General features: G+C 50.2%; 13 protein-coding genes across 13 annotated transcripts; 5 read left to right on the top strand and 8 right to left on the bottom strand.

Annotated features, from left to right (window-relative positions):
- Nucleotides 1–996: 996 nt before the first annotated feature.
- Asppvi_003929 (isopenicillin N synthase family dioxygenase) lies at nt 997–2049 on the bottom strand (the record flags this gene model as incomplete). The annotated part of the gene is made up of 2 exons (XM_043299886.1): nt 997–1781; nt 1833–2049. The coding sequence occupies 2 exons, from the start codon at nt 2047–2049 to the stop codon at nt 997–999; spliced, it is 1002 nt and encodes a 333-aa protein (XP_043155821.1).
- Nucleotides 2050–2138: 89 nt separating this feature from the next.
- On the bottom strand, nt 2139–3684 carry Asppvi_003928 (MFS transporter; the record flags this gene model as incomplete). Its single annotated transcript, XM_043299885.1, has 3 exons — nt 2139–3258; nt 3322–3456; nt 3557–3684. The coding sequence occupies 3 exons, from the start codon at nt 3682–3684 to the stop codon at nt 2139–2141; spliced, it is 1383 nt and encodes a 460-aa protein (XP_043155820.1).
- Nucleotides 3685–4507: 823 nt separating this feature from the next.
- Nucleotides 4508–6079, top strand: Asppvi_003927 (flavin monoamine oxidase family protein; the record flags this gene model as incomplete). Its single annotated transcript, XM_043299884.1, has 1 exon — nt 4508–6079. The coding sequence occupies one exon, from the start codon at nt 4508–4510 to the stop codon at nt 6077–6079; it is 1572 nt and encodes a 523-aa protein (XP_043155819.1).
- Nucleotides 6080–7890: 1811 nt separating this feature from the next.
- On the top strand, nt 7891–9461 carry Asppvi_003926 (putative feruloyl esterase; the record flags this gene model as incomplete). The annotated part of the gene is made up of 2 exons (XM_043299883.1): nt 7891–9087; nt 9141–9461. 2 exons carry the CDS (start codon nt 7891–7893, stop codon nt 9459–9461), a joined length of 1518 nt encoding a protein of 505 aa, XP_043155818.1.
- Nucleotides 9462–9648: 187 nt separating this feature from the next.
- Asppvi_003925 (Zn(II)2Cys6 transcription factor domain-containing protein) lies at nt 9649–11038 on the bottom strand (the record flags this gene model as incomplete). Its single annotated transcript, XM_043299882.1, has 2 exons — nt 9649–10887; nt 10940–11038. The coding sequence occupies 2 exons, from the start codon at nt 11036–11038 to the stop codon at nt 9649–9651; spliced, it is 1338 nt and encodes a 445-aa protein (XP_043155817.1).
- Nucleotides 11039–12380: 1342 nt separating this feature from the next.
- Nucleotides 12381–12616, bottom strand: Asppvi_003924 (uncharacterized protein; the record flags this gene model as incomplete). Its single annotated transcript, XM_043299881.1, has 2 exons — nt 12381–12418; nt 12463–12616. The coding sequence occupies 2 exons, from the start codon at nt 12614–12616 to the stop codon at nt 12381–12383; spliced, it is 192 nt and encodes a 63-aa protein (XP_043155816.1).
- Nucleotides 12617–14162: 1546 nt separating this feature from the next.
- On the top strand, nt 14163–14588 carry Asppvi_003923 (ester cyclase; the record flags this gene model as incomplete). Its single annotated transcript, XM_043299880.1, has 1 exon — nt 14163–14588. One exon carries the CDS (start codon nt 14163–14165, stop codon nt 14586–14588), a length of 426 nt encoding a protein of 141 aa, XP_043155815.1.
- Nucleotides 14589–15492: 904 nt separating this feature from the next.
- On the top strand, nt 15493–15813 carry Asppvi_003922 (uncharacterized protein; the record flags this gene model as incomplete). Its single annotated transcript, XM_043299879.1, has 1 exon — nt 15493–15813. One exon carries the CDS (start codon nt 15493–15495, stop codon nt 15811–15813), a length of 321 nt encoding a protein of 106 aa, XP_043155814.1.
- Nucleotides 15814–16169: 356 nt separating this feature from the next.
- Asppvi_003921 (putative amino acid permease) lies at nt 16170–17804 on the bottom strand (the record flags this gene model as incomplete). The annotated part of the gene is made up of 1 exon (XM_043299878.1): nt 16170–17804. One exon carries the CDS (start codon nt 17802–17804, stop codon nt 16170–16172), a length of 1635 nt encoding a protein of 544 aa, XP_043155813.1.
- A 325-nt stretch (nt 17805–18129) lies between these two features.
- On the bottom strand, nt 18130–19341 carry Asppvi_003920 (serine hydrolase domain-containing protein; the record flags this gene model as incomplete). Its single annotated transcript, XM_043299877.1, has 1 exon — nt 18130–19341. One exon carries the CDS (start codon nt 19339–19341, stop codon nt 18130–18132), a length of 1212 nt encoding a protein of 403 aa, XP_043155812.1.
- Nucleotides 19342–20956: 1615 nt separating this feature from the next.
- Asppvi_003919 (putative MBL2-like secreted peptide) lies at nt 20957–21403 on the top strand (the record flags this gene model as incomplete). The annotated part of the gene is made up of 3 exons (XM_043299876.1): nt 20957–21213; nt 21261–21337; nt 21384–21403. The coding sequence occupies 3 exons, from the start codon at nt 20957–20959 to the stop codon at nt 21401–21403; spliced, it is 354 nt and encodes a 117-aa protein (XP_043155811.1).
- A 288-nt stretch (nt 21404–21691) lies between these two features.
- Nucleotides 21692–23863, bottom strand: Asppvi_003918 (regulator of G-protein signaling domain-containing protein; the record flags this gene model as incomplete). The annotated part of the gene is made up of 4 exons (XM_043299875.1): nt 21692–22562; nt 23115–23500; nt 23553–23663; nt 23717–23863. 4 exons carry the CDS (start codon nt 23861–23863, stop codon nt 21692–21694), a joined length of 1515 nt encoding a protein of 504 aa, XP_043155810.1.
- A 501-nt stretch (nt 23864–24364) lies between these two features.
- Asppvi_003917 (uncharacterized protein) lies at nt 24365–24845 on the bottom strand (the record flags this gene model as incomplete). The annotated part of the gene is made up of 3 exons (XM_043299874.1): nt 24365–24382; nt 24444–24586; nt 24632–24845. 3 exons carry the CDS (start codon nt 24843–24845, stop codon nt 24365–24367), a joined length of 375 nt encoding a protein of 124 aa, XP_043155809.1.
- Between the last annotated feature and the right edge of the window lie 396 nt (nt 24846–25241).

The raw sequence follows: 25241 nt of genomic DNA, 5'->3' as shown, positions 1-25241 counted from the left end.
TTGAAGTTGAGTTGACTCATCCCCCGAGTCTTAGTTTTATACCAGGAACTTTGGCTACGTCATATATCATTGGCGCCATGAACGTCTCAAGAAATAAAGCGACCCTAGGTGTGTCTCAAACACGGATGCCTCGATGGCCAGAGCCAGAGCTGTCCATCGGAGGTTTCTCAGTGACATGGAAGGAAAGTATAGGTGCTGGGAGGCCGTGGGGCCTCCTTTGAACGAGAGAAACCAGAGATCGAACAGTTGTTTGAAGAGCGGTTTGTTGAAGTACCAAGCTCGAGTTTCATCCTGTTCGACATTTATATGATTGGTGAAACCTAGTCGACCGCCGCCCCCTATATCACGTTTTCCTCTATGCACCGCGAGTCCCGGAAGAAAGCTGTCACCACTGTCGAAGAATCTAGCGTTCTACAAAAATGTCCGCCGGGGATTCGCCTTGGGGACTGCTATTATGCTCCCCATGTCAAGGACTCTCTATTCCTAGCATCTTCAATGGAGGAATGTTGATACAACCATGCTGTATTTCACGGTGGGACATTCAGAAGATACATAGAAGCACTTCTATGCTTACCCCAGGCTCCTTCTAGATATTGGCATGATCTGCGTATCATACTTAAAACCGAGCATGATGACACCAGGCCATCGACCATGACGCAGTGGTGGAATGATGGACGGGGAGGGGGGGCAGAGGTATGCTATATGGTCTGCTATTGTGTTTACTGTTTTTCGGTCTCGTCCAGAGCATCGAGGGTGCATTGCAAGTCTATAAGACATATAACCTGTGATCTGCACAGTTGCATTTTGCAATGCTATGTTACAAGAATCCTTTTACAAGGGGCCCATGTAAGATCGAAATGACAGAAGTGACGTTCAACATAGAAGAAATGACAGTTGCAGTGATTGTAGCAGCCCAAATGAGAGAAATCCTATTGGTAATTGCGCTTTGGCATGATAAATAACATAGCATCTTGAGCTAGCGCTACAAATGTATGATCAAGCCACTGCCTGTGCCTTGGCCCGCTCAGCAACCGAATAGATGCCCACGCGCCCATAGACATCCTTATACTTCTGCCGCACGTAATCATCCACCGAGATCGGCGCATACTTTTCATCCTCCGGTCTCGCGCGACACGACTCAATGCACCGGATCACAAAGTCCGGGTTCCCATTGTAGTTGAATGGGATGGAGTACCGGTCTACATTCGACCGGTTGATCACCCGGTGCACGTTGGACAGGTACTCGTCGTTGGTCCACTGCTGGAACAGATTCCCCAGGTTCACCACATAGGCCCCCTCAACCGGTGGCGCAGGGTAATACGATTGCGTCTCCTCATCCCACACCTCCAGCCCGGGGACATCGCCCTGCAGCAGTAGCGTGATGACGCCAAAGTCGCGGTGGGCGCCGATACCGCGCTGCAGCGGGTCGGCGTCGGCCGGCTGGGGCGGGTAGTGCAGCAGCTTGTAGAAGGCCATGGGCTCTGCGCAGAACTCGTCAAAGTAGGAATCGTCGTAGCCCAGGGACACGGCGATGGCTTGCAGGACTTTCTCGGTGAGGGCCGTAACCTGGTTGAGGTAGTCCATGCAAGTGTCGCGGAAGTGCGGGCCCAGCGACTCGGGCCAGAGGTTGGGCCCGTGGGCGAACTTCTTGGAGAGGACTTGAGGGTGGTCCGGGGGCAGGTCCTGGGCCACGTAGTAGCCTTCTTTTAGGTCGGGCTTGGTGTCCTTTTCGATCATTTGACCGTACATGACTTCGTAGCCGCGGTTGTGGTCGTTTTGGGCTGGGGATATTAGTTGATTTTGTGTGCTTAAAGGGAGAGGGGAGGGGATACATTTGTCTAGTTTCATCTTTTCCTCCAGAGGAAGGGCAAAGAACTCCTTGGATAGCTTGAACATTTCCTTCTGCAGGCTCAGTTCGATCGGATGGTTGGTGATCTGAAAGAATCCCAGTGTGCGGCAGGCATGTCCAATGGCCTCAGTGCACTTCTTCTGGCGCTCTGGATCACCAGAGAGGAAATCGCTAAAGTCAATAATTGGAGGAGATGGCATGATGTCTGCTAGAAATTTTGATCCTTTGAAGCTACACGGTGATGGATTGATCTGGACTGATTGAAGAGAACGTCTCGCTGCTTATATATCTACTCATCATACTCCCTCGTCTTTAGATGATACTTGCTCCGCGACCTGATCTGCGGCCCAAACCGGTAAAACACCCACGGCAATGGCGCCATCGCCAGAGCCACGAATCCCAACAGGCTTGTTGCCCACGACGTCCCCAGGGAATGATACAAACCCGTCGAAAAGAGGGGAAATACGGCTCCAAACAGGGATCGCAGCACTGCATTGGCTGCCAATGCACTCGCCCCAAACGAGCCGTAGCAGTCTGTCAGATATGACGTGATTCCCAGGAAGAGCAGGATGAGGCCAAACCCAAAGGGCACACCGGCCATGATGCCGGAGATCCAATGTGTGGGCGGGGTCGCCGTCCAGGCAAACCAGAACAAGCTGATGKGGATGAGCCATGAGATGACGATCAAATGCGGGAGACGAGCCTCCGGCTGGGGACCGCCCAGGCGCCGGACGTAGATGCCATGGATTCGATTGACATATGGCGAGATCAGTGTGGCGATGGCCATGCCGACGCAGATCCCCAAAAAGGAAAGTCCTGCAATGCCGGCAGACCAGCCGCGTGTTTCACGGTAGACGACAGGGTAGGCCGTAAAATCAAGGTAGAGGATACCGTAGACAAGGGCCATATACAGTGACAGCAAGAACAGGATCGGCTCCGTGAAGAGCATCAGCCAGGGCCGTGTGAGCGTCGTGTATAGCATCTCCTTGACCGGGGGTTGATTGGCTGTGGAATAGCCCGGCATGCATCGTCTTTTGTCCATCAGCAGCTTGGGTGGATATGTCTCGGGAAGAAACACCGTCATGGCAACGTAGCAGAGGCCACTGAGGATCAGCACCACCCAGAAATTCCATCTCCACGACGTGTACTGGCAGATGAAACCACCCACTGTGGGTGCAATGACAGGCCCCAGGAAGCTAGCCGCGGAGAAGAGGGCCAGCGGCACAGATCGATTGTCCTGGGGCCAAATATCCGTAATGGACCCGCCGGAGTTGGTCACAGTTGGAGATCCAAAAAAGCCGGAAAAGAAGCGAAAAACGATCATCGACGCCACGTTGGGAGCCAGAGCACATCCAATCTGGAAAAGGACGAATAGCCCCAGCACGAGCCGGAAGATCGTATTGCGACCCCTGACCGATTGCGTCAGCCTGTTTCTCCTGTAGAAGATGAAGGATTGCAATGCCTGTACATACCAGACCTCAGACAGCGGTGCAAACAGCAGGGGCCCGGACGCGAAACCCAATAGGAAGGTGGTGATGCCCAGCGTCGCAACGGTTGACGAGCAGCCGTACGCATGTGAGATGGACGGAATGGCGGCTGTGTAGATGCTAGAGCAGAAGGCAATTGTCGCAGTCATCAACACGAGAATCCAAGTGCAGATCCCTGTCCCGGCATCAGTATAGGTCACAAAGACGTCAGAGTTCTTACTTGCATTTCTTCCCCGCAGACCAGCTTCTAGGATTTTCTTGTTCCTCCAGCTGAATGGGTCGGTCGGTGGGAATGGGTTCTTTTGCTTCGATGTCTGCTTGAGGCGGGAGAAAGTTTGCCGTGTTCATGGCTACGATGGATGAAGAGACAAACTGGTCAAGAACGGCGGGTTGAGACGTGTTTAATGTGTGTTCTGTTGATGGGGACGCAGGGATTGATGACGTGATCTGCACTCCGTCTGGGGTCCATGAGATGTTTTCCCTGAAAGTGGATATAGGGGCGTTGATTAACAGTGATGCTTTAGTTGTACAAAGTTGTCTAGCCCTTGAACCTGCGTACGGCAGGAATTTGTGTAGTTCGCCTTTGTAGTAAGGTCTAAGCTAACTACTACATGCCTAGCGCCAGGTTAATGGGGCTGTAAAGAAAGGGAGCAATTCTTTGTGTCTTCTTTCTCTTTAACAGCCTACCTATTGAGTGATTATTAATGATGCGACATTCAACCGTAGATTGACCCCACATCAACCCTGTTCGGATAGCCTTAGGAATGGGATCCCTGCCATGAGCAAATAATAGTGTCCTATGATCCATATGCGGTGAACCTGGATTGGCTAGGTTTCTTTCATGGACAAGGAAGCAAGCAAGCTTTCGGCTGATTCTTGTTGAATGAGTTTCGGTACTTTTGTCAGTCATAATAAACCATATTAATGCGTATCTAGGCTAATCAGAGTGCATCCATCTGCCACGCATATAAAAGAATAATCCCATGCTGCATGCACAGAATTGCCGAACAAGATCCAAAAGAGGCAATAGTCAGACTGGATTCAGGTATATCTCCTTACAATGAAAGTGAAGTGACGGATGTGTGGTGACCTATTAGTCACTACTTCACCTTGAGGCGATCGATGTGTCCCCTCTCCTCTGTCCCTCTGTACTCACTTCCTCCATTCCAGCATGGAAATAGGCATCGTTGGCGCCGGTGTATCCGGTCTATATACGGCACTTCTTCTCCAACGAGAAGGCCACCGAGTCACTCTTTACGAAGCCAATTCCCGCATTGGCGGACGCATCTACACCCATCGTTTCCAACCACCGAACCATAATGAAGATATTTACTTTGAAGCCGGGGCGATGCGCATCCCCCGTTCGACCCTGCATTCGCGCGTATACCAGTTCATCCGTTATCTCAACACCCACGGTCGCCACGAAGACAAGATTGAACTCATCCCATACGTCCTTGAACACCGCAACAACATCGCCTTCATCCGCAACCGCAAGGTGAATGTTGACGATCCCACCCTCGCGGCCGAGTGTGGACTGCCAGCGGAGTATCAGGGGAAATCCGCACGGCAGCTGCTGGGCGAGGCCGTCACTCCCTGGTTGAGCCTGCTTCACAAGGACTTCCAGACCGGGTTTGCACAGCTGATGCAGCTGGACGAGATGTCGTTCCGGACGTACCTGCGCTTCGTAGTTGGGTGGCCGCACGAGGTGATCGACTTTGTCGAACTGATAAACAGCCAGACAAATCAGTACGATCTGAGCTGCACAGAGATCATGATGCAGAATCTCGACTTCCATACCCGGGACTGGAGCACGGTCCGCAGGGGCATGTCGCGGCTCACTGAGAGTGCAGCGAACCTCATCGGCCGGGAGCACATCCATCTCAACGCGCGGGTCGATTCGATCAAGGAAAACTCAGACGGAACCATCACGCTGTCTGCCGGTGCACACTCTGCCACGTTTGACAAGGTCGTTGTGGCGATCCCCCCGGCCGCCCTGCATAGCATCCTCGAACGCCCTACCTGGTCCTTCATGAAAGAGCAGGCCCTGCGCGCGGTCCACTACGAACCCCTCTACAAGATCGGCCTCCAGTTCCGGACCCGCTTCTGGGAGAAGCTCCCCACCCCTTGTCTCGGCGGACAGAGCGTGACTGACCTCAGATTCCGCTGGATTGTTTATCCGTCCAATGATATTGGAAGCGCGGGGTCCGGCGTGCTCCTGCTCTACTGCTGGATGACCGATGCGTACCGGATGGCCTCGCTCCCTCGGGACCAGCGCGTGTCTCTTGTGTTACACGATCTCCAGAGGTTCTACGCTGATGCCGGCATCAACGTCTCCGACGAGTTCATCGACGCGTTTGACGTATGCTGGAGCCAAGAGTCTGCCACGGGCGATGCCATGTTCCTCCCTGGTCAATTCAGCCGGTTCTCTGAGGCTTCCCGCCGCGCAGAGGGCAGTGTCTATTTTGCCGGGGAGCATTTAAGTCGACATCACACCTGGATCGCGGGGGCCGTGGACTCGGCGATCCAGACGGTGGAGGCGATGTTGGGAATTAGCGGGATTAGGTCATTGGGCGAGGAGTACTCCCGGGTGAAGAAAGGGGGCGCCAATCTGCCACGGCCCTGTGGGCAGAAGAGATGCAGTTATTCCATCCCGCTGCATAATAATGTGCAGTACGTGGAGGATTTGGAAAGTGCATGGTTGGCCAAGAGCGGGAGGCCGACGGCGATTTGTTCGAGGACATAGATTCATCTAACAATGAGGAGTAGACGAGCATGTTCCCATCTAATTCCTGCTTAGGAATTAGAGACGTGGTGTATGGTGCTCAGTACTCCGCCAGCTAAGCATCGTCGGCCTTGATGCAGCTGCCTTCAATTTGTGAAGTGTTTACTACTACCTTCGTTGTCTCAAAACTGTTATGGAGATAAGTCGTAGTATAGCAATTCTATTGCTAAGTGAGGAAGGATCACATAAGATGGCTATGATACAGTATAGCTATCAACAGATACCCCCTCTCTGGTCCAAGTAATACTAATATACACCCACAATTATAACAAAAGAAATATGGGAACGAAAGTTATAAAGGAGAAACACCAGGTGTCTTGCCATAATGCCAGAGGCCAGGCTGAAACGAAGGAAATAAGTAGAACAAGCAGCACATCCATATCCCCAATTAATTAAATGCCCAATGCTTACGAAGGATAAGACATTTGCGCTGTACTCTGATACCCAGTAAGCTCAGGTCTCGTCCGCAACTCCATCTCCTTCTCCTCCTGGATCAATGCACAGCATCCACACCAGAAGGTGACACAACAATCTCCAGGACAGGAACCCTCAATGCCATGCTTCTGGCGCATCTCACTCCGCMGAATTGTTTGAATGATCCAATGGCAATATCCGAGAGCGAGAACTGTAAAAATGGCGCACTGCAAGGCGAGTGTTAGCTTGGCAAGCCATTGGTACTGTTTGGGGGTACCTACCTCTGAGTTGATACTACTATAGTTTTGGAGCGTAGGATCCTGGGCTCTGGCTTGAGTTTTGCCAAAGGTCAGACATGGAAGGCAGCAGCTTGTGAAGCCTTTGATTGCAAGTCAGCTTGAGGCAGGAGAGAGGATCTGTATGGGTACGTACAGAGTGAGCCTGGTGAGCAGCAATCGAAAAGTGAATAATTCCAGTTTGGATTGTGAGTGATCGCACTGGCCTCATCTAATTTAGTTTGATGGTCCGTCGGTGTCGGCATAGAACGGTAGGTCTTGTCGATTGAGGTCATCTTGGCCATGCAAGGCGACGTTGGATATGAGAATTGGCTGCAGATTATGGCGTGCACTTGGTGACCGGGATGAAGGATTGGAGGAGCATGTTGCTGCTTCCGGGGTCAGTAGGTTATATACCTCTGGTGATCCAATGTCCCTGCAAGTTTATAGAATCAATCCCTTAATGTTCTGATACCAAGCTGGAAGTTCGCATTCGTATGGTGACTTTCCCAATCTGGAATAGGCCTATGGGGAGACTAGTCCGCTAAGTTTGCTTGGTGGATCCTGGCTGAGTGGAGATATCGACTCCCTATGATTTCTAACCTTTGATTAGCCAAGTGCAGTTCTAAGTTGCCAATAGCTTAATTAGATTGTACTACTATAGTTATTGGCGACCCACGTTGTGAAGAACACGAGTCCGACTTTCTTATCCCGTATGCAGGCTAGGTCTCAGCCACAGGGTCTTGTTCGAAAACGAGTCTCCCTTTTGGTCAGAGGCCCACTCCGACACTGGGGAAGGATTGATCATCCCAATCCAAAGGATGATCTGAGACACAAGGCATTGTGTAATTTAGGTGGACCATTCCCGGATGCCTTACCTGCGGTCACTTTACAGGCATCTCGCATTCGTATGTGCGCCAGCGCAGATACTCCGCTCAATATCAAAATGTCTGGACGCTAGAATTGCAGCATCTGGCCAGGGGTATAAATACCCCAGTATGGCCTCTGAAGCATTCGACGACATCGCAATACAAAATCAGAACTTTCAACTATTCAGCTTTCCTCCGTTACTATATTGAAACCATGAGCCATATCGGCCCTGCCATAGAGTGCTCCCCATCAGCGATTGCCACACCAGCAGTCTTTGGAGCCGAAATCCTCTCCCTCGAGGCATCTTGGGTCAACAACTTCACCCTCAATATCCCTGGTGATTTCAACTACAACCACGGTGCTCGGTCGGTACAAAATGTGGATTTCTGCAATGTGACAGTGACCTACACCCATCCAGGTTATGACGACCGTATTACCGTGGAGACCTGGCTGCCGCGCAACTGGAACCAACGCCTGCAAGCCACAGGCGGAGGAGGATGGCGTGCGGGCCGGTTCGTCCTGTCCCAGTTCTTCATGGGCGGTGCCATTGGAGAGGGGTATGCGACGACGACAACCGACGCCGGTCTCGGGGATACAATGCCAGACGCATGGGCCCTAAAGAGCCCCGGAAATGTCAACCTCGAATACCTCCACAATCTGGGCTACAGATCCCTCAACGACGAGGCCATTATCGCCAAAGACCTGGTGCGCAGCTTCTACGGCATCCCTCCGGTGTACTCCTACTGGAGCGGCTGTTCCCAGGGCGGACGCCAGGGTCTCATGGTTGCGCAGCGATACCCGCACGCCTATGATGGGATTGTGGCCTCCGCACCCGCGCAGTCGTGGCCCGAGTTCGTGACTGCGACTTACTACCCGCTTCTTGCTCCCCTTTGGGCCGGCGAGCCGTCTCCACTGAGCTGTGAATTGGAGTTCCTGACTGAGGAGGCTGTGAAACAGTGCGATCCCAAGGACGGAATTGTCGATGGTATCATCTCGGATCCAGACAACTGTGACTTTGACCCTTTCAGCGCTGTGAATAAGACTTTCTCTTGCAGCGCTACTGGGAAACCCATGCGGCTTAGTAGAGCGGCGGCGATCACGGCGAAAGCAGCTTGGTCAGGACCTAGGACTGTTGCCGGAGATTTCTTGTGGTATGGGTGGAACCCGGGTTCGGACATCACTGGGTTGGGTGTTGCGCCAGGCCAGAACAGCACAGCTAGTCCGGACGAGTGGCTCAGCTTGTTTGTGCTCAAGAATCAAAGCTTCGACGTCACCCGTTTGAGTCACGAGGAATATGACTCGCTTTTCCGTCTCGCCGTCAAGGAATACACCGATGTCATGGCTGCCAATGATCCGGATCTTACCGAGTTCAAGAAAGCCGGAGGAAAGCTGCTCACTTACCATGGCATGGTAAGTCACTGCCCATATATCACCTCAGAGGGTTCCCTGCTAACTGACCAAAGGCCGATGGCAGCATTCCAACCAAGGGCACAGAGCATTATTATCGCGCAGTCAGCAAAGTGATCCCTGACGTACAGGACTTCTATCGGTACTTTGAGTCTCCAGGCCTCGCCCATTGTGCTGGCGGCCGGGGCGGACAGCCGACAACTGCGTTTGATGCGTTGAGGAAATGGGTGGAAAACGGTACTGTGCCCGACTTTCTTCCAGTGCGCGTCAATGGAACGGATGGAGAGCATGACCGGATTCTGTGCCCCTATCCAGCCAAAGCGATCCAGCAAGGTGGAAATGCCACCAACGGCGGAAGTCTTCGTTGTGCCCATTAACCGTCTGTCTGCAGAAGGTGCAAGACATGTATGCTATTTTACTTCTGAGCTGTCCTTTTCTTGACTGAACACTTGTAATTATCTTGATTAGTTTGTCAATTCCACCATGCGTATTTCACCTGGCAGGCTTGAGACAGAACACTAATTCCTGGATTATTATGCAATAGCGGGGCAATCGACAACTCTATCAAGGGACTTCAATCCTCGATAAAGGTAAACTGTCGGACTGTCGACCTATTTGCTGCATAGTCCACTGGACATATCCTTGATGATACTCATCAAGGCTGCTAAAAATGCCATTCATGATATGGTCCGCCCACCCACGGATAAACCACGCCAGATCCAGTCGCTTCAGCAAAACCGTGAAAAAGGCAAACACAACCAAGGCAACGGGCCTGCGTTGTTGTACATCTGCTAAAAAGAGATCCGGCAGGGTATATAACCAACCGAACATTTGGTGCCAGAGTTGAGACTCTGGCAGCTGGGAGGCGCCGCCAAATACGACATCGTAGCAGTGACAGAGTCGGTCGAGAACCTGGGAGTAGTCTGTATACCTGACACTGCTGTCGGCGAAAGTCGCTGAGACCAGATGCCGTACTTGTCCCAGGTGATCTCGATATACCTGGGGGACCGGTTCTTCACGGTGAACGGGAGGTTCCTCGGCCTGGGAAGTCGTATCTTCTGGATCGGCAGCATGAATGGTCAAAACGTCGACCGGGAGAGTTGCCCTACACATCTCCAAAATCGACCGCAGACCCATGAATAAGGACAAACAGCCTGGACCACCGTCGTCGCGGTAAGCTAGATACTCCCCCTGCTGGGGTCCTTTCGCAAGCGAGCAGAGAAATATGAATATTGAAGATGCATAAAGTGCTGGACTCGTTGCTGTGTCTAGTTGTGGAATTGCGGCTGTGACCTCGCGAACAGCCATTTCATAGTGCCGTTCAGCAACGGCGTACAAGTCAGTTCTCGAGCCCAGGAACGAATGGTTAGCTGGATCGCGTGCCAGGTGAAACCCTGAGAACGCCAGAAGAAGACGCAAAACATAATGGAAGGTGAACCCTAGTTGAGACAGCTGGGTTTGCATGTGGTTATTAGAGGCTGCCAAGTCCTTTGATGTGATGAAATGATGGAATAGGGCCATGTCAGTGGCTGTGAATTGGAAAGTCTTCTTGGCCACCGCTTGATGCAGCTGGGGGCTTGGCTCATCATGCTGATGTGTTGACAGAGGATGTGAACTACGCCCTCTCCTTGGAGGAGTGAAATTGGCCTGGGACGAGGAAATGAAGGTGTAGCTGTCGTTGAGCGAGGTTGGAGTAACTTCCCCCTCTGAGGATGGGGTGGAAGTTATTTCTGGATTTAAGGTATAATCGCAGTCAATGGAGTGGCGCAGACAGTTGCCACAACTAGGCTTCACCTCATCACACTAGAGCAAGATGTTTTAGTACATGCTGTTATTGGATGTGTAGGAGGCCAACCTTCACCCTGCGCCTTTTGCAGTTCTGGCACCCCAGTCGAGATTTTCGATGGGATCGCCGAGAGACCTTGCCAGTGTAGGGGCCAAGTCTAGGAGGCATATTTTACTTGCAAATTCGGCCTAATAATAAGCAATAACTGTACGAGAAAAGAGCGGCAATGCAGGAATAAATTATTGGCACAGTTTGCTCCAGCAGAGAAATGAATTCTTCAGGGTCTCGTTGGTCCATCCCTTTTCCATGAATGTGGGGGCACCAGGGGAGTGTGTTCGGTCAAAGTCCGATTTTAGCGGATCTCAATACTGAAACAATATGTAAAAGGCGTCTTTAGCCAGAAAGAACATATCAACGGATAAATAAACCTCTGAAGAAATCTGATTTGCAACTGGAAGCTTCAGCTAGCTGGCTAACTATAACTTAATGACGAGGTCAAACGATTCTAGAGTTATACCAAATAGGTAAGAATGCATTTCCTTATGACAGTCTGCGTAGTCAACGATCGAGTAGTTGACAGATTCCCAGGATAACGGGAAACAGTTCTGCTTAATGTATATCAAGATTCAAGGCAATTCCGTCACTGCGTAGATGAGGTCGCCCTTACTAATACTGGCATTTATGACAGCCGACATGCGACAGCGAATCTACTCATGTTTCTGGGCAGGTAGCCTCAGTAATCAATAGGCGTTGAGCCAAGAAGGGGTACAGTCATTTCCAAATCAGGTTGTGATCTTACTCTGTAAAAGTTTTGAATAAGACACCTCTAAATAATGAATGCAATGATATAAATTTACACATAGCAGATATAAGCACTTTCTGCACCCTAGTCATGCCAAGCAGTATGTCTTAGGATTCTAAATGGAACTGACAATAGACAGTACCATAATTCGCCAAATAAGGTATTGCTTCAAGAGCATGGCTTAGATAGGTGCAGTCCTTAGGTATATTATATATTACCGAATTATTACTGGATTATTCTTCAGTAGGGCTCTCTAGCTACTCGCATATATTTCTCCCATATATCCCAGAAATTCCCCAAGGGAAACTGGAGCACATAAAGGCAACACAGAGAATCTGAATTGGATTCTGCAGAGCTAACTGTGCTAATAGATAGTAATGGACCTGCAGCCCTAAAGCAAAGTATTATTGTGGTAAATGGAACTAAATCCAGTGCGATTCAGTATTGGTTAATGTAGGCCATACCTGAACTCAGAATGAATGCAAGGCTATGAATTCCAAGGCCGATCTATCCAACCAAATGTTCCCTCATGAAAGTTACCACACCCGGAACATATAAGAGTGTGCATCGGGCTAGGTCCCTTTGGCCCATTTTCCAAAACGTCAGTCATGAATTCAGTGCTATGAATGCCACCATACAGGGCATTATGCACCAGGTCATCTAAGCCTGAGTACTTCCCACAGTTGCCACACTGCTCTCGTTCGCGGTTCATAACATTACCATGCACGGAAATTGAGGCTTTCGATCTATTAGTAATTGTTTAATTTGAGTATCATCGCGAAAGACTGACATTTGATATTAAGCATATCGGCTATGTGGGACCGCTCACTTTCGGTTAGTTTCCAGGTGTACGAATCTTTGCCAGCATTATCAGTGATGATCTTGGAAGGCGAAGGCTTCTCCAAAGGAAGAGGATGGGTAGGAAGCTGTGTAATAGCCTGCATGGTGACTAGATTGTGTGAAAAGTAGAGGATTGTTCACTTGAAGATATCGTTAAGGTAGAGTTTGTTATTTAATGGCAAGCCGCACCTGTTTAATTATATCCCTCGACCCTCAGCTACAATTTAGAATATTATATGAAATAGAGATGACAGATTGCTGCAAGCGGAAGATATCTGACAAAATATGTTCTTCTATGAATCATAGAGTTTTGCGTTTCTGACCCTAGGCAATGCAACTTACTGTTTTCAGTGGACCCTACACCTCCCGTCAAAGATTCTGCAGAGTGAATTGTAGCATTCTAGGCATTTGCATGTAGTACTGGTTTCCCATCAGTGGTCTGCTAGCTGCTTAACATAGACCAGTCTGCTGCTAGAAAAATTATCCACCACATTTTAAGAGCTCTGTTATATATATATTAGGTGTGCTTGGAATATCTTTGGCTATCTCAAGAAATTGCACAGGCATTCTTTTGAGAACCACTTAGAGTCCGCAGGTCGCTGAGAATTCAGCAGCTAGTTCTCCTTGCTTAGGCAATATATAGTTATCTTGCTCCCTCACCCCCCTCTTACCAGTTGACCTCGGACCTTGAATGGCCAACCTTACAACTAACGTACACTATAGGGGAAGACCATGGTAAATGCCAACACCTATACCGACAATATAACAAATTGACTTTTGCGCCAGTAATAACAGGGGACTTAAGCTTAGTAGCCATTGCCTCCTTTACTTTTATCTATGCGTTAATTTTACATCGTGGCTATAAACTCAGGATGTTATTACTAGGATAGGCCTCCGTCCACATCTTCTTAAGAGTCCTGAGTGGATCTTGCGCGATTCAAACTGTGCAAACATCCCAAACAGCGAGGTGGATGCCGGAAATCCTGATTCATCAGATGCATCCTGGGTTGGATAACCTCGAAAAGGTGGAATCTGCTCTAATAAAACTGTGTAAACATACCAAACAGCAGTGGATGTGGAAATCCAGATTCATCAGAAAGATCCTTGGGTGGACCATTAAGGGAAAAAGGCAAAACCTGCACTAACAAACTATGTAAACACACCACACACCAGGGCGGATGTCGGGAATTCCGCTTCAGGAAATTCCGATTCATCGGATGCGTTCTATAGTTGGTATAATCTTGCGCCCATAATACTGTACAAACATACTAAACAAAGCTCTGGATCACATATGGTTTGCAGATGTATGTATGCATTATTCTTTCAGTACATGAGTTCAAGATATAAATATGCCTCATTTCCTATGTGACATGCATCAGGAAACAACAGGGGCAAATTCTTATCACTTCCTGCCTTCAAATTCCCATGACCATTGAATTTTGATCAAAGCACCATCTATTCAAGATCAACTCATCAAGGCTTTTTCTATAAGCATACTTTCTACTTGGTGATTCTCAATCTCTAGGAGCTTGGCAAAGAGAATCAACTACCACATCCCACTTTTCTATCGGAACAGAATCACTACAAGTGAGTCAATCTTCGAAGTCAGCTTTTGTATGGAAAGGACTAATGTCTCATTTAAGCAACATAATGTCTCGTCCTCTTTTGCAGAAGATGGGCCGATTCGTTGAGTTCATCAATTCAGGCGATGAAACCATAGGACAAGAAGTCGTCTCGGAATCAGCCGTGTTCCATGTTCCATTTTCGGATACCCCTCTGAAAGGATTAGCTGGGTACATGCAAATTCTCGGCATGATGCGCTCCGCTTATCCAGATATCCAGTGGACACTTGACGACACAGTCATCGAGGATGACAGAGTTGTAGCGCAGTTTACTCTGCGTGGAACTCATGAAGGCGAATTCTTCGGTGTTCCGGCTTCCGGAAAGAAAATCCAGGCACGGGCTGTGAACATTTACCGATTTGCAGCTCGAAAGATTGTTGAGGAGACCGGTTTGCCCGATTTGTTTGGGATAATGCTGCAAATTGGGGCTGTGAACCCTCCAGTTGCCCATTAGGCAGATTGCACTACGCTTCAAGAACGTCACCACGCGATTCAATACTCATAGCCAATCTTCTACAATAGCTAATGCGTGCCTAATGGTATCCTGAATACAAATGACTAGTACAAAAGGCGATATAATTGGCATAAGCTGAAATTAGAGAACAGGAAAGGAAGCACTTGGGGTAGACCGCGGGGCGAAGGAACCACAAAATCGACAATCGGAATGTATAGCGATGAGGCTGGCGATATTCGCTGGACCCAGCGGACAGAATAAATATTACGGCAGTGTGTTGCTAGGCTGAAAGAAAGAGAAATGGACCCAAAAGTAACAGGCCTGAGGTAGGAATCATGTCTCAAAGAAGTCAGAAGTATAAACATTTGCACCGGATTTGCATCCAGCTATACAACAGCTGAGCAGTCTCACGGAAGACTCAGAATAAGCAAAAACCTATCCGATAGGGGACGATACGGCATAATATTCTCTTCATTCCATAAGATCATGTCTCACCAGGCCCTTGCGCGATACCCTAAAACCGCAACCCAAGCAACGCGGTTTTTCTCTCGTGTTCCCCTGAGGCTCTCTGTTCCCCTGAGGCTCTCTGTGCTGGGACTCGCATAATCTAACCTTAGATACAGCTAGGTGATTATGGCAGGTCACTAGCTTGCATATACGGCGAGCTTTGTCCCCAGAATACGAGAGATATCTGGACACACCGCGTTTTTGACCTCGTATTCCGCACGTAGCGCATCCTTTAACAGACCTAAATTGGCGAATACGACAACTATTACAAGCCTCCCGCAAGGCAGACTCGTCTGGAGCATATGCCAAGGACATGGGGTATATATATCTCCAGCGAGCCTCTCTATCCCTCCCTCATGCCTTCAAGTACACCTGAATATTGTCGTACAATCACAAAATGTCCACCGATAGCCTCGTCCCCATCCTCATCTACCTCACCGGTGCGACCCGCATCAACGAGGTGGTCCTAGTCGACGAAAACGTCTCCTCCTTTGAGGAATTCGCAGCATCGCTCTACCAGGGTCTTCGCCCCAAGATTCCCGACTTCTACCTGCAGAGTGGGGAGCGATCCATCACTCAGGCCTTTGTGACATGGCAGCCTTCGGATATTTTCCCCCAGGAGACTGAAATTGTGGAAGGGAATGTTCGGGCTGTTCTTCGGCATCTTGCGGCGCGAAGAGGGGTCGACACCGTCCGGGTGTGGCTTAACGAGATTTAAATAATCGGGTATGCTTATTTCAAACTTGAGTAGAGGATATGACTGATGGTTTCTATCAGAGCGCTCTCGCCTTGGTCGGATGGATCTGTCGTTACGAGGAGTGACGGGATATTGTCCGCAGCTAGCAGGGAAATGGATTGACGTTTGCTCATGGTGTATCGGCCAGTGGATCATAGATCATAACTGATGTACAGAATCATCTATTAAAAGCGCTTGTTGTAGATATCCACATTTACATTCAAAATCCACATACCAAGGAATAGTCTGTATGTACAAGATGCACTCCTGTCATCTGCTCGGCATTAGTAACGGTACATGAGCTTTCGCCACATCATAACCGACTACACAGAAAGCAGCTACCAAAGAATGTTGAACTTCGCGAACCCCTTTCTAGGCTGTGGTTCCGGTTCGGCCTCGTCGTGGGACAGGTAGAACTGAATCAGACCGACCAGTGGGATATTCTCCAAAGCGATAATGCGCGTTTTCTTCCAGTATTTATAGCCGAAATATAGACCCAGGACGATTGGGATGTTGACGTACGATGAGACAAAGGTTTCGGTATCCCAGTGGCCGTGGATGAATGTGCTGTAGCCACCAGTGATAAGCAAGAGGGTGAACAAGGTCAGGGCCGCCCAGGTGAAGTAGGGCTGGAACGGCGCGGCCCATGGAAGCTCTTTGTGTCGGTCGACTCCTTGCTTCTTGCAACCGTAGTAGAATCGCAGGTAGACGATGCAGACGATGACCCAGTCCACCAATGTTGCAACTGCTACAACGTTGCGCAGCCATTGAAAGACTATGGTTGCTGAGTGGGAGAGGGACATATATCCCAAGAACATGAAGCTCCCGACGCAGCAAATAGCCACATAAGGGACAGAGAACTGATTCAGCCTTTTGAACACTGCAGGAGCATGGCCATGCATCGCCATGCCGTAGAGAATGCGGGACGCAAAAAGGATATATGAATTGCCAGCGGACCAGGCGGAGGTCAGGATAGCAGCGTTAATAACTGAGGGTGCGACCTTGATCCCTGCCCGGCGAGCCGCGATAACAAATGGGGACTGAGAAGCCGTTCCGGTCAGTTGAAGAAGAGTAGGATCGTTCGAAGGAACAACCAAGCCCATCATGAAAATTGACAGGACATAGAAGAGGAAGATGCGCCACAAGACGCGCCTGGTTGCCTCTGGTATGGATTGTCGTGGAAACCTGGTCTCCGCCGCCGGGATCGTGATGTTCTGGATTCCCGAGTATGCAAAGACTGCATTCTCTAGAGCTGACCAGAAACCAAGAAACCGGCCAAGAGAACCTTCGATCCCAAGATACTGAACAAAAGGCCCTGGGTCTCTCCAGTATCTGAAACCAATGGATTGACCATCGGGACCACCACCGCAAGTGATCACCAGCGCCATGATGTTCACCCCAACGATTAGCAGGATTTTCAAGATGGCGAATGAAAACTCAAGTTCTCCATAGATTCTGACGAATACCAGCGCAGTGACAATCACCAGGGCGCTCAAGATAGTAATCCAGATTGCGTTGTTGACGGTGATCCAGAATTCAATCAGAACCGAGGCTGCCACAATCTCAGCAGGGAGAGTGATTGAATATAAGTAAACTTGATTCCATCCGTTGGCAAAAGCCATGGCTGGGTCGAAGAAGTATTCCGCATAACGAACGAGACCGCCGCTGAGCGGTACTAACGCACCCATCTCTCCCACAGTCAGGACGACGCTCGAAACACCAAGGCCAACAATAGAATAGGCAAGGAATGCACCCAGTGGGCCCGCTATTACAAGGGCTTGGCCAGAGCTGAGGAATAGACCGGTGCCAATTGTGCCAGCAAGAGCAATCATCTGCATGTGCCGCTGGTAAAGACCTTGCCTAACAGCGTGTACTTCGCTGAAGCCACGCCTGATGTACCCTATGTCGCCATCGGATGCGCTAGAGCCCTCTGCTTCTGTCAACTGAATTCCTGATTCTGATTCAGTAGGCATGGTTGTGAAGCGATGTCGACGAAGAGTGGCCATATACGGCCCAGAATAAGCCCCAGCCAGGAGCGGGAGGCGGGTAGGAAGAAAAGTTGAGTTTTCCCCGCTCCAGTGAGTTCCGGGACCGAACTGGTCAGACTAACGGATATCGTATTTTGTGGGCAAATCTGGGCTACCAGAAGCTACCATGGGAGCTGCGAAGCTTAATAACAATGGACTCTTCGAGTAATGACTCTATGACCACAACGCCCTACAAATCATGCGATTTTATCTTTTTATTCAATTTCTATTTATACTCATTTATTTGTTGCGCATAATTTTAAATGACACCCTACTGCCCCTTGAACGCAGCATACTTGCGGTAAATGTCGCGGCGGAAGGTCTGCTTCAGCGCCATCACAGGGTCGTTGTCGAACGGCAGCTTTGCTAGGATGGCGCCAATACCACACAACCCGTTCTTGCGGTCGATAAACCAGGTCAGGGTCAGTCCGCCGCCCCAAGTCAGTGTCCGCTCGCCGTACCCGCCATCCAGATCCTGCAGGGTGAGCACGCCGCCCAGACTTTTTCCCAGTTTTGTTCCGGCGTCGAGCCCTACGCGAAAAAAGCTGCCCATAGGAGATGCCAATGCGGCCTGATGCGCCGCCGTCGCTTCGGGAGTCAGGTGATGCTGGAACAGATCGTCGACGGTCGCGGGTTTGAGCAGCTTTCCGTCATTGACCAGCAGCGAGTGAAGGATTTTGATGTAGCTGGTGCCCGACATGAATAGGCCGTGGCCGCCAAAGTCGCCACGGCTGCGCTTGTTCATGTCCCCGCTGCCGCCGATCACCGCCAATCCTTGGGCTTCGGGATCGTCGGGGTTAAGGTCGACGAGGCGGGAGCGCAGGTCTTCGCGCGTGACGGGGTAGAATTGGGCGTCGTTGATGCCAAGGGGGCCGAAGATGCGCTGCTGCATGCGTTCCCCGAGTGTGAGCCCCGTCACTCGCTCCACCACCCGGCCAGCCCAGTCGAGCCCTGGGCCGTACATGAAGCCGGCGCCGGGCTGGAAGCCGAGCGGGTGCCTGGTCATCTCCTCGACTGATAGGCGCTCACCCTCCTGCGGAGGTGCAAACTTCTCGCGCCACTGGGCGATGTGCGGGGCTAAAATGTAGTAGCAGAGGCCAGAGCTATGGGTAAGCAGCATCTCCAGCGTGATGGGGCGAGCGGGGGGCTCGAGAATAGGAGTTTCGCCGTCATCGGAAAAGCCAGTTAAGACCTGCTTGGCGGTCAGGTCGGGTGCGACGGACGTTAGATCCCCATCCAGGGTAAGTAGTCCATCCTCGACGCACTGCAGGGCAGCGATGGTGGTGACCAGCTTGGTTGCTGAGGCCAGGAACAGGATATCGTCGAGCTGCTGCGGGCGCTTTTCGCCGGACAGCAAGGTACGCTCTCCCAGAGCCTTGTTGTAAACAAAGTGACCCTCGGTGTCGGTGGCGCAAATAACGGCGCCGTTGATTTTGCCAGCATCGATGGCGGCCTGGAAACTAGTTTCGATATCGTCGGCCATTTGGACAGGTCGTCGTTAATTTGGAAGTGGCTGAGGGGCAGAGGTACTTTATCCTGTACCTCTCTATTTATAGGTGCCAGCATACAGGCATCATAGCACTAGGCCAAAAAGGGTGTCCGCAGATGGTTCCCACAGTCTACACAGTAGGGTCTCATATCCATAGATACAGCGGCATTATATATTTCCCTACAAGAATACGAGTCCTCAATCCCTATTGCTGGGGGATAAGCACTAACTGCATCTCCACCCATAGCCCCTCCAACTCGATCAATAGGATGGTGTGGATCATGTGCACAATGATATAATCAATACCATGATAGTAAGAGGATCAACTGGGAAAGCTTGTCAACTGGCATAGTGAAAAGGTTACTCACCTTGGCACATGTTGTCATAGAGATGTATGATCTTTGACCCTGTCTATATAGTTTCTCGTCCAGGGCAGCAATCACAGGCTTACCAGAGTGCGCTGCCGCCTGGAATGCCTCCCGTCGTATGATCACGTGATACCTCAAAGTTTAGTCAGCCCGCTGCTCAGCTTGCCAGTAGAGAATCAACATCTCCGAGCTACGTCACTATACATACTGACTCCGTTAATGATGTGTGAAGGATTTCTGACTTATGCAGGCGCTGTCTTAGATCAATATATCCATATCAGAGTTCTAGACACTCTGGATCTAGTCTATGATGAAATCCACCGACCTTTCTCACGCTGCCTATCCACTAGACATGAGATTTACCTTTTGACCCGTCCTACCACAAGAGCTGGAACAAGTCATTCACTTTGACAGTGCATAGCTCATGAGTTTAAAATGAATGCCTCTATGAGCCTGGCTGTAATGCTAGTGGTTCATATCTCAGCAGGATAGAACCTTAAATCCTGTTACTCATGTACATCTCAGTTTCCGCAGAAAGAAGCCCCACGAACCCCGAACTCCCCCATATCATACTACTCGTTTAAAGCAAAAGAAAAACTACTCGGAGGTAGCTCAAGGGACAGGAATTACCAATCTAATACGTTTCGCTTTATGATACTCCAAACTGCCTACTGTCTGATATTGGAACTGGACGTCCTTTTCCTATCTGGCCATGTCTTTCCTGAATTTGCAATAATCTGCTAACATCACTCAGCTTGTTTCCTATATAGACTTTCCATTATCTTGGTTCTCAGTAGGCGAGAGGGAGATCTATTAGACATCATATTTTCTATGTTCAATGCTTTATACTGTCCTTGCAGTTTTGTATTAGGACTAAGACCTCGAATGCTATCATTGTTGCTACAATGAGCTTGTTCGGACATTTTCCATAGTGGCATATAGAGTTGATCAAATAAATGTCCATCGAGGAATCAGTAAACAAGCACTCTGCAGCTGCCATTAGCCAACTCATTATTATTGATGTGAAACCGAGGATATTAAAGCTACTAATAATGGCCGGATACGAGAATGCAACATCGGATAAATCGCGCTTCTGCCTATGAATAGCAGCAGCCAGCGAGGAACACGAGCAAGTGGGCTGGGCAATACGAGGGCATGAAAATTCCAATGTATAAGTACATCATTGTGTTCAGCAAATTTCTCTGATGATAGAGCAAGCGTCTGTTAACACGAAAACCACAATGAAGTTCCTCGGTCTCGCAATTGCCTTTCTCCCCCTCCTGGCCGCCGCTGCCCCTGTCGCGGACCCCGAAGCGGATGGAGAGCTTGACCTTGAGAAGCGCGCATCAGCGCAGACCTGCGAGATCATCAATGTCGATCACTATGTAAACTGCCGGTACGGCGCGAGCTTAGACGCGGGCGCGATCTTTGGGTTTCCCAGGGGAGAGAAATTCACCTTTGCGTGCTACAAGCACGGCGATTGCTTCAACGGTGTTTGGTAGGTTTGATACTGGGTTATGACGAGCTGGATGCTAATGGGAGCAGCTCCTGGGACCAAATAACTTATCTGGGGACGACGTGCTACGTCAATGGGTACTTTACAGATGATAATTGCTCGAGCAGTAAGTTACCTCTTGCTCGTATTTGAACATGGCTGACGATGTTTAGGAAAACTTCCCAAATGCTAGGCTGCGGCGGTCCGCGATGTCGCTGTGATATGCTACTAGACCTGCTATAGATTGTGATATAGAGAACTAGATGTCACCACGGCGATTACCATGCAAGTCGGTTTTGAGGTTGAGATCCATGTTCCTATAACCCTTGAATATGATACCAAAATGGAGAAAATAGATGGCATTAAACCTAGCTTCTAAAGCCTCCACATATGCGTGTAATAAAACGCCACTAACGCCATAGAAGCCAAAAGAGTCGTCATGGGTATCTTTTCCGCATCTTTTTATACACGAGACACTCGATCAATCCGATGACCGCGGAAGATGCTTCACCAACCCCTCCTTGAACCTCTTTCGCCAGCCGTGAGCTTTCCGATCGCCTTGAGAAGGCCGGTCGGGAACCGCCCGCGTACGCGAATTGGTCGTCCCACCACTCCCTTTGAAGGCAAAGTCTTGTATATCCGACCTGTCCGACGCCGAAGACATCATCGCACTACTCGCATACGCGCCGTCGTCCTCTGCAGAACTCGAGGCCGGATCGCCAAAGACTCCGTACCGACGAGCTGAGTCCCCGTCCCCCCGATAGGAAGGATAATCCTCTCGCGGGTATCTGTTCACTTTTATATCATCCGCGATGCTCGGCGAAGACACAGCTGCCTCTGGCAAAGAATCGTTCAATGACGGCATGGAGAGCGGCTGGACGCGCGCAGTCGTGGACGATCGCCGCAGGAAGGGTATGAGGATGGAACCCCGCAGGAGCTCCTTGATATTATTGACGACTCGATCGAGCACTTCGGGCGGAGGAGGATCGTCCCCTCGGTTGTGGAACTGCTGCATCAGCTGCTGTCGGATGTCGCTGGGGATATTGATCTCGCGCTCGCTGTGCGGCCGGATATACTGGTTGATCAATCGTGTCCAGAGACCGGAGAGATGGGCCTTGCGGACGGCCTCGCATGTCTCGGTTTTGTGCTCGAGCCAGTGGTAGATCCGTCGGTAGCGTTCGGTCTCCAGTAAGAACTCGACTGTTTCTAGGCATTGGTGCTCGGAGAGAAAGGCAATGAACGCCCCGAGGGTGTAGGGGAAGGGGGCCACATCGTTTAGGATGTCATCGAGCCGGGGTTGGACGTGGTATAGACTACCTGATCGTTCCCTCATGGATGGTGAATTGGACGTGCTTGCACATAGTTAATGCTAGTAGAACTCTTATTTCAATCACTCGTGCATTCGAGTTGTTTTAAAGCAAGATTAGCTCGGCAACCAATGATGAAAGTGGTGGGCCGTGCCATGGTTCAGGCTGGGGAATCTGGGGTCATGAGGGGATGKGGCTGGCTTCCATCAATGACATGCTCCTTTTTACTTTTTGACCAGGTTTCTGCTGACTCGCTTGAAGTGTGTCGCTTACTGTACTGGAACCGAGTTCATTCGACTTGTCTAGCTACTTTAGTCTATATGTAACCATCCGATCGCCCGCAAAAACGGTCGCACGGTCATTAAACTCCCTGCTGTGATTCCCAGCCCCGTCTCTATATTCGACCATATGGCAACCTGCGTCGTCTGGTCTGCTGGAGTCAGCCACTCTGATTAGTGCCACTAAGGGTCAGACCGCTCTTACATAGAAATTCTTTACTTTTTGACAGATGGACAAACGGGATACGAACAATGACCGCGGTGCTAGCACTKGGGCAATGTCAGCCTCTGTCATGTCCGAGTAGGAGAAGTAACATACAGGCATCCGATGGACAGAATGCCAATGACGGCCATCTTCGTATGTCGGTCCATCTTTAGCCTCCCAATCATGAAGATGGGCAGCAGTCCAATCGTAAAGTCGCACACCGCAGCGGCCGCACTGTACATGTAGACGATCCCCAGAAGAACGTCGAAGTCCATGCAGTGGCCCTCTTCCGTCATTCGGTTCCAGTAATATGCGACTGGTGTGCATTGAAAGACAGTGAAGAAGAAGAAAATCGTCCCGGCGACAATGGACAGCACGGTGGCGGCAAGGAGGATGCTCCGGTGGAGGTTGTCAACGGTGAGACGCATGAGGGTGATGGTGATTGACAATCGCACGATGACAGAAGTAAACACATAGAAGAGCTGTCCAAGCCAGAAACACTGCGGTCGGTCAGCACCGCGCTTGAGTTTTCTCCAGATTCATATCACAAACCAGCATGGCGTTGCGATAGCTCCCCATCGATTCCTCAAAGTAAACCAGTTTCTTGCCCATGCCAAACGTCGCGCCGAGTATAGTACTCGTGCCGAAACCGATATTGAAGAACTGCATGTCCAGTCAACTTAGCGACGCCCTGTTGCAGAACCGCATACACTCACCATCGCAGCTACCATCAGGTAGTCATCGCGGCCCGCGGCGTGAGTCAAGCGAAAGCGAACGAAACATCTCAAACTGCCTGCGCTCAAGGAAAGCCAAAGAAATATGGCTGCGACCACCAAAATTGCCTCACTCCGGCCAGTCACCATGGTCGTATGGCCTGGGAGAGAGATAGGTTATCCCGCATGTCTCCTGCGGTCGCGAAGGAGAGGAAAGAATTGGATTTCGCAGAATCGAAGTTTGCGACAAGCAATTCCAGGACTACGGAACATCTATGATACAAAGCCGGGCCATTAGGACGGTTCCGGCCGAATGGAAAGCTGTATGGGCGAACCTCTCTGCTCCCGAGTCTGGGTGGTGGTGCCGTGTGGTTGGACGGTTGTCTCTGCCGTTGCAACGCTGCGTTTCATGACGTCAACACTTGACTTCAACGGGCGGGCCAAGACACAGATGCAGATACGAATATTAGCCTAGGTATGATCCAAGTATGTAAGGAGCTTTAGTGTGTCGCCATTTGTAGTTCAAGTTAACTATGGTTCAGGTGGGCGACATGGATATCATCCGCCGCCGCATCTCCGCGGCAATCAAGAAACCGACCACGAGCCAGACGAGATAACCACAATTGAAAGTCCGGCTTTAAGACATGATCTCTAGTGCAGGTGATCCACCTGTCAAACTTTAGTAACTGTATAACTATAGCAATATCCACCAGGGATGATCTTGACCTACCACTTCCACATTGTTGCCCAGCGGATCCAACACGAAAGCCCCATAGTACTTTGGATGATACTCCGACCGAGTTCCAGGAGCTCCATTGTTCTTTCCCCCAGCCGCTAATGCAGCCTGGTGAAAGGCGTCCACAGTAGCATGGTCTAATCATCAGTCAGCCGCCCTCCGGGGACAAAAGGAAAACACACCAGGCGCTACGAAAGCAAAATGGACGCCCCGGGTCTGCTCGTCGGTCTCTCCGATCCAGAAGTCCGGAGTATCGGAGCCCAATCCGACAGCTCCTGGGACGCGCATGATTTCCTTGTAGTTCAGCGGGGCCAGAGCCTTCTTGTACCAGTCGACAATGCTTTCGAACTGATCTTTGGGGGCACTGATGCCCACATGATCGATAGTGCAAGGCATGATGACTGAACGTCGATGAGGACTCGAAATTGCCAGTGGGATAGTTAGTCTCCTGGTTATTGATCTGTGTTTAAGTGCTTGTAGGGAATCGTAGGACCAAGGACAGCGAGGTTTATATGATTGCTGAGTTTCATTACAGGTGTCGACGGCCAAGAAGGACGAGAACGCCACGGATGGCTATACGAGGTCTAGGTTAGGCAGCAACGTCATATCAGCCAATATGCTTTGTAGAGAATCCAGACTTCCATGGTGCACGGCTATCGTATACGAAGCATGACTGCTCGTGACAAAACCAGGGAGTTGGAGCAACTGTCATAGCTTCCATGTCGACAGACTCTCACTGAACTTGATAATCTGCGGAAGGACACTAGCTCTGTTTCGGCTTTGACATAATCA

This window comes from Aspergillus pseudoviridinutans, assembly GCF_018340605.1.
Source record: "Aspergillus pseudoviridinutans IFM 55266 DNA, scaffold_3, whole genome shotgun sequence".
NCBI classification, from domain to species: Eukaryota; Fungi; Ascomycota; class Eurotiomycetes; order Eurotiales; family Aspergillaceae; genus Aspergillus; species Aspergillus pseudoviridinutans.
This window is presented reverse-complemented; position numbering and strand designations above follow the sequence as displayed.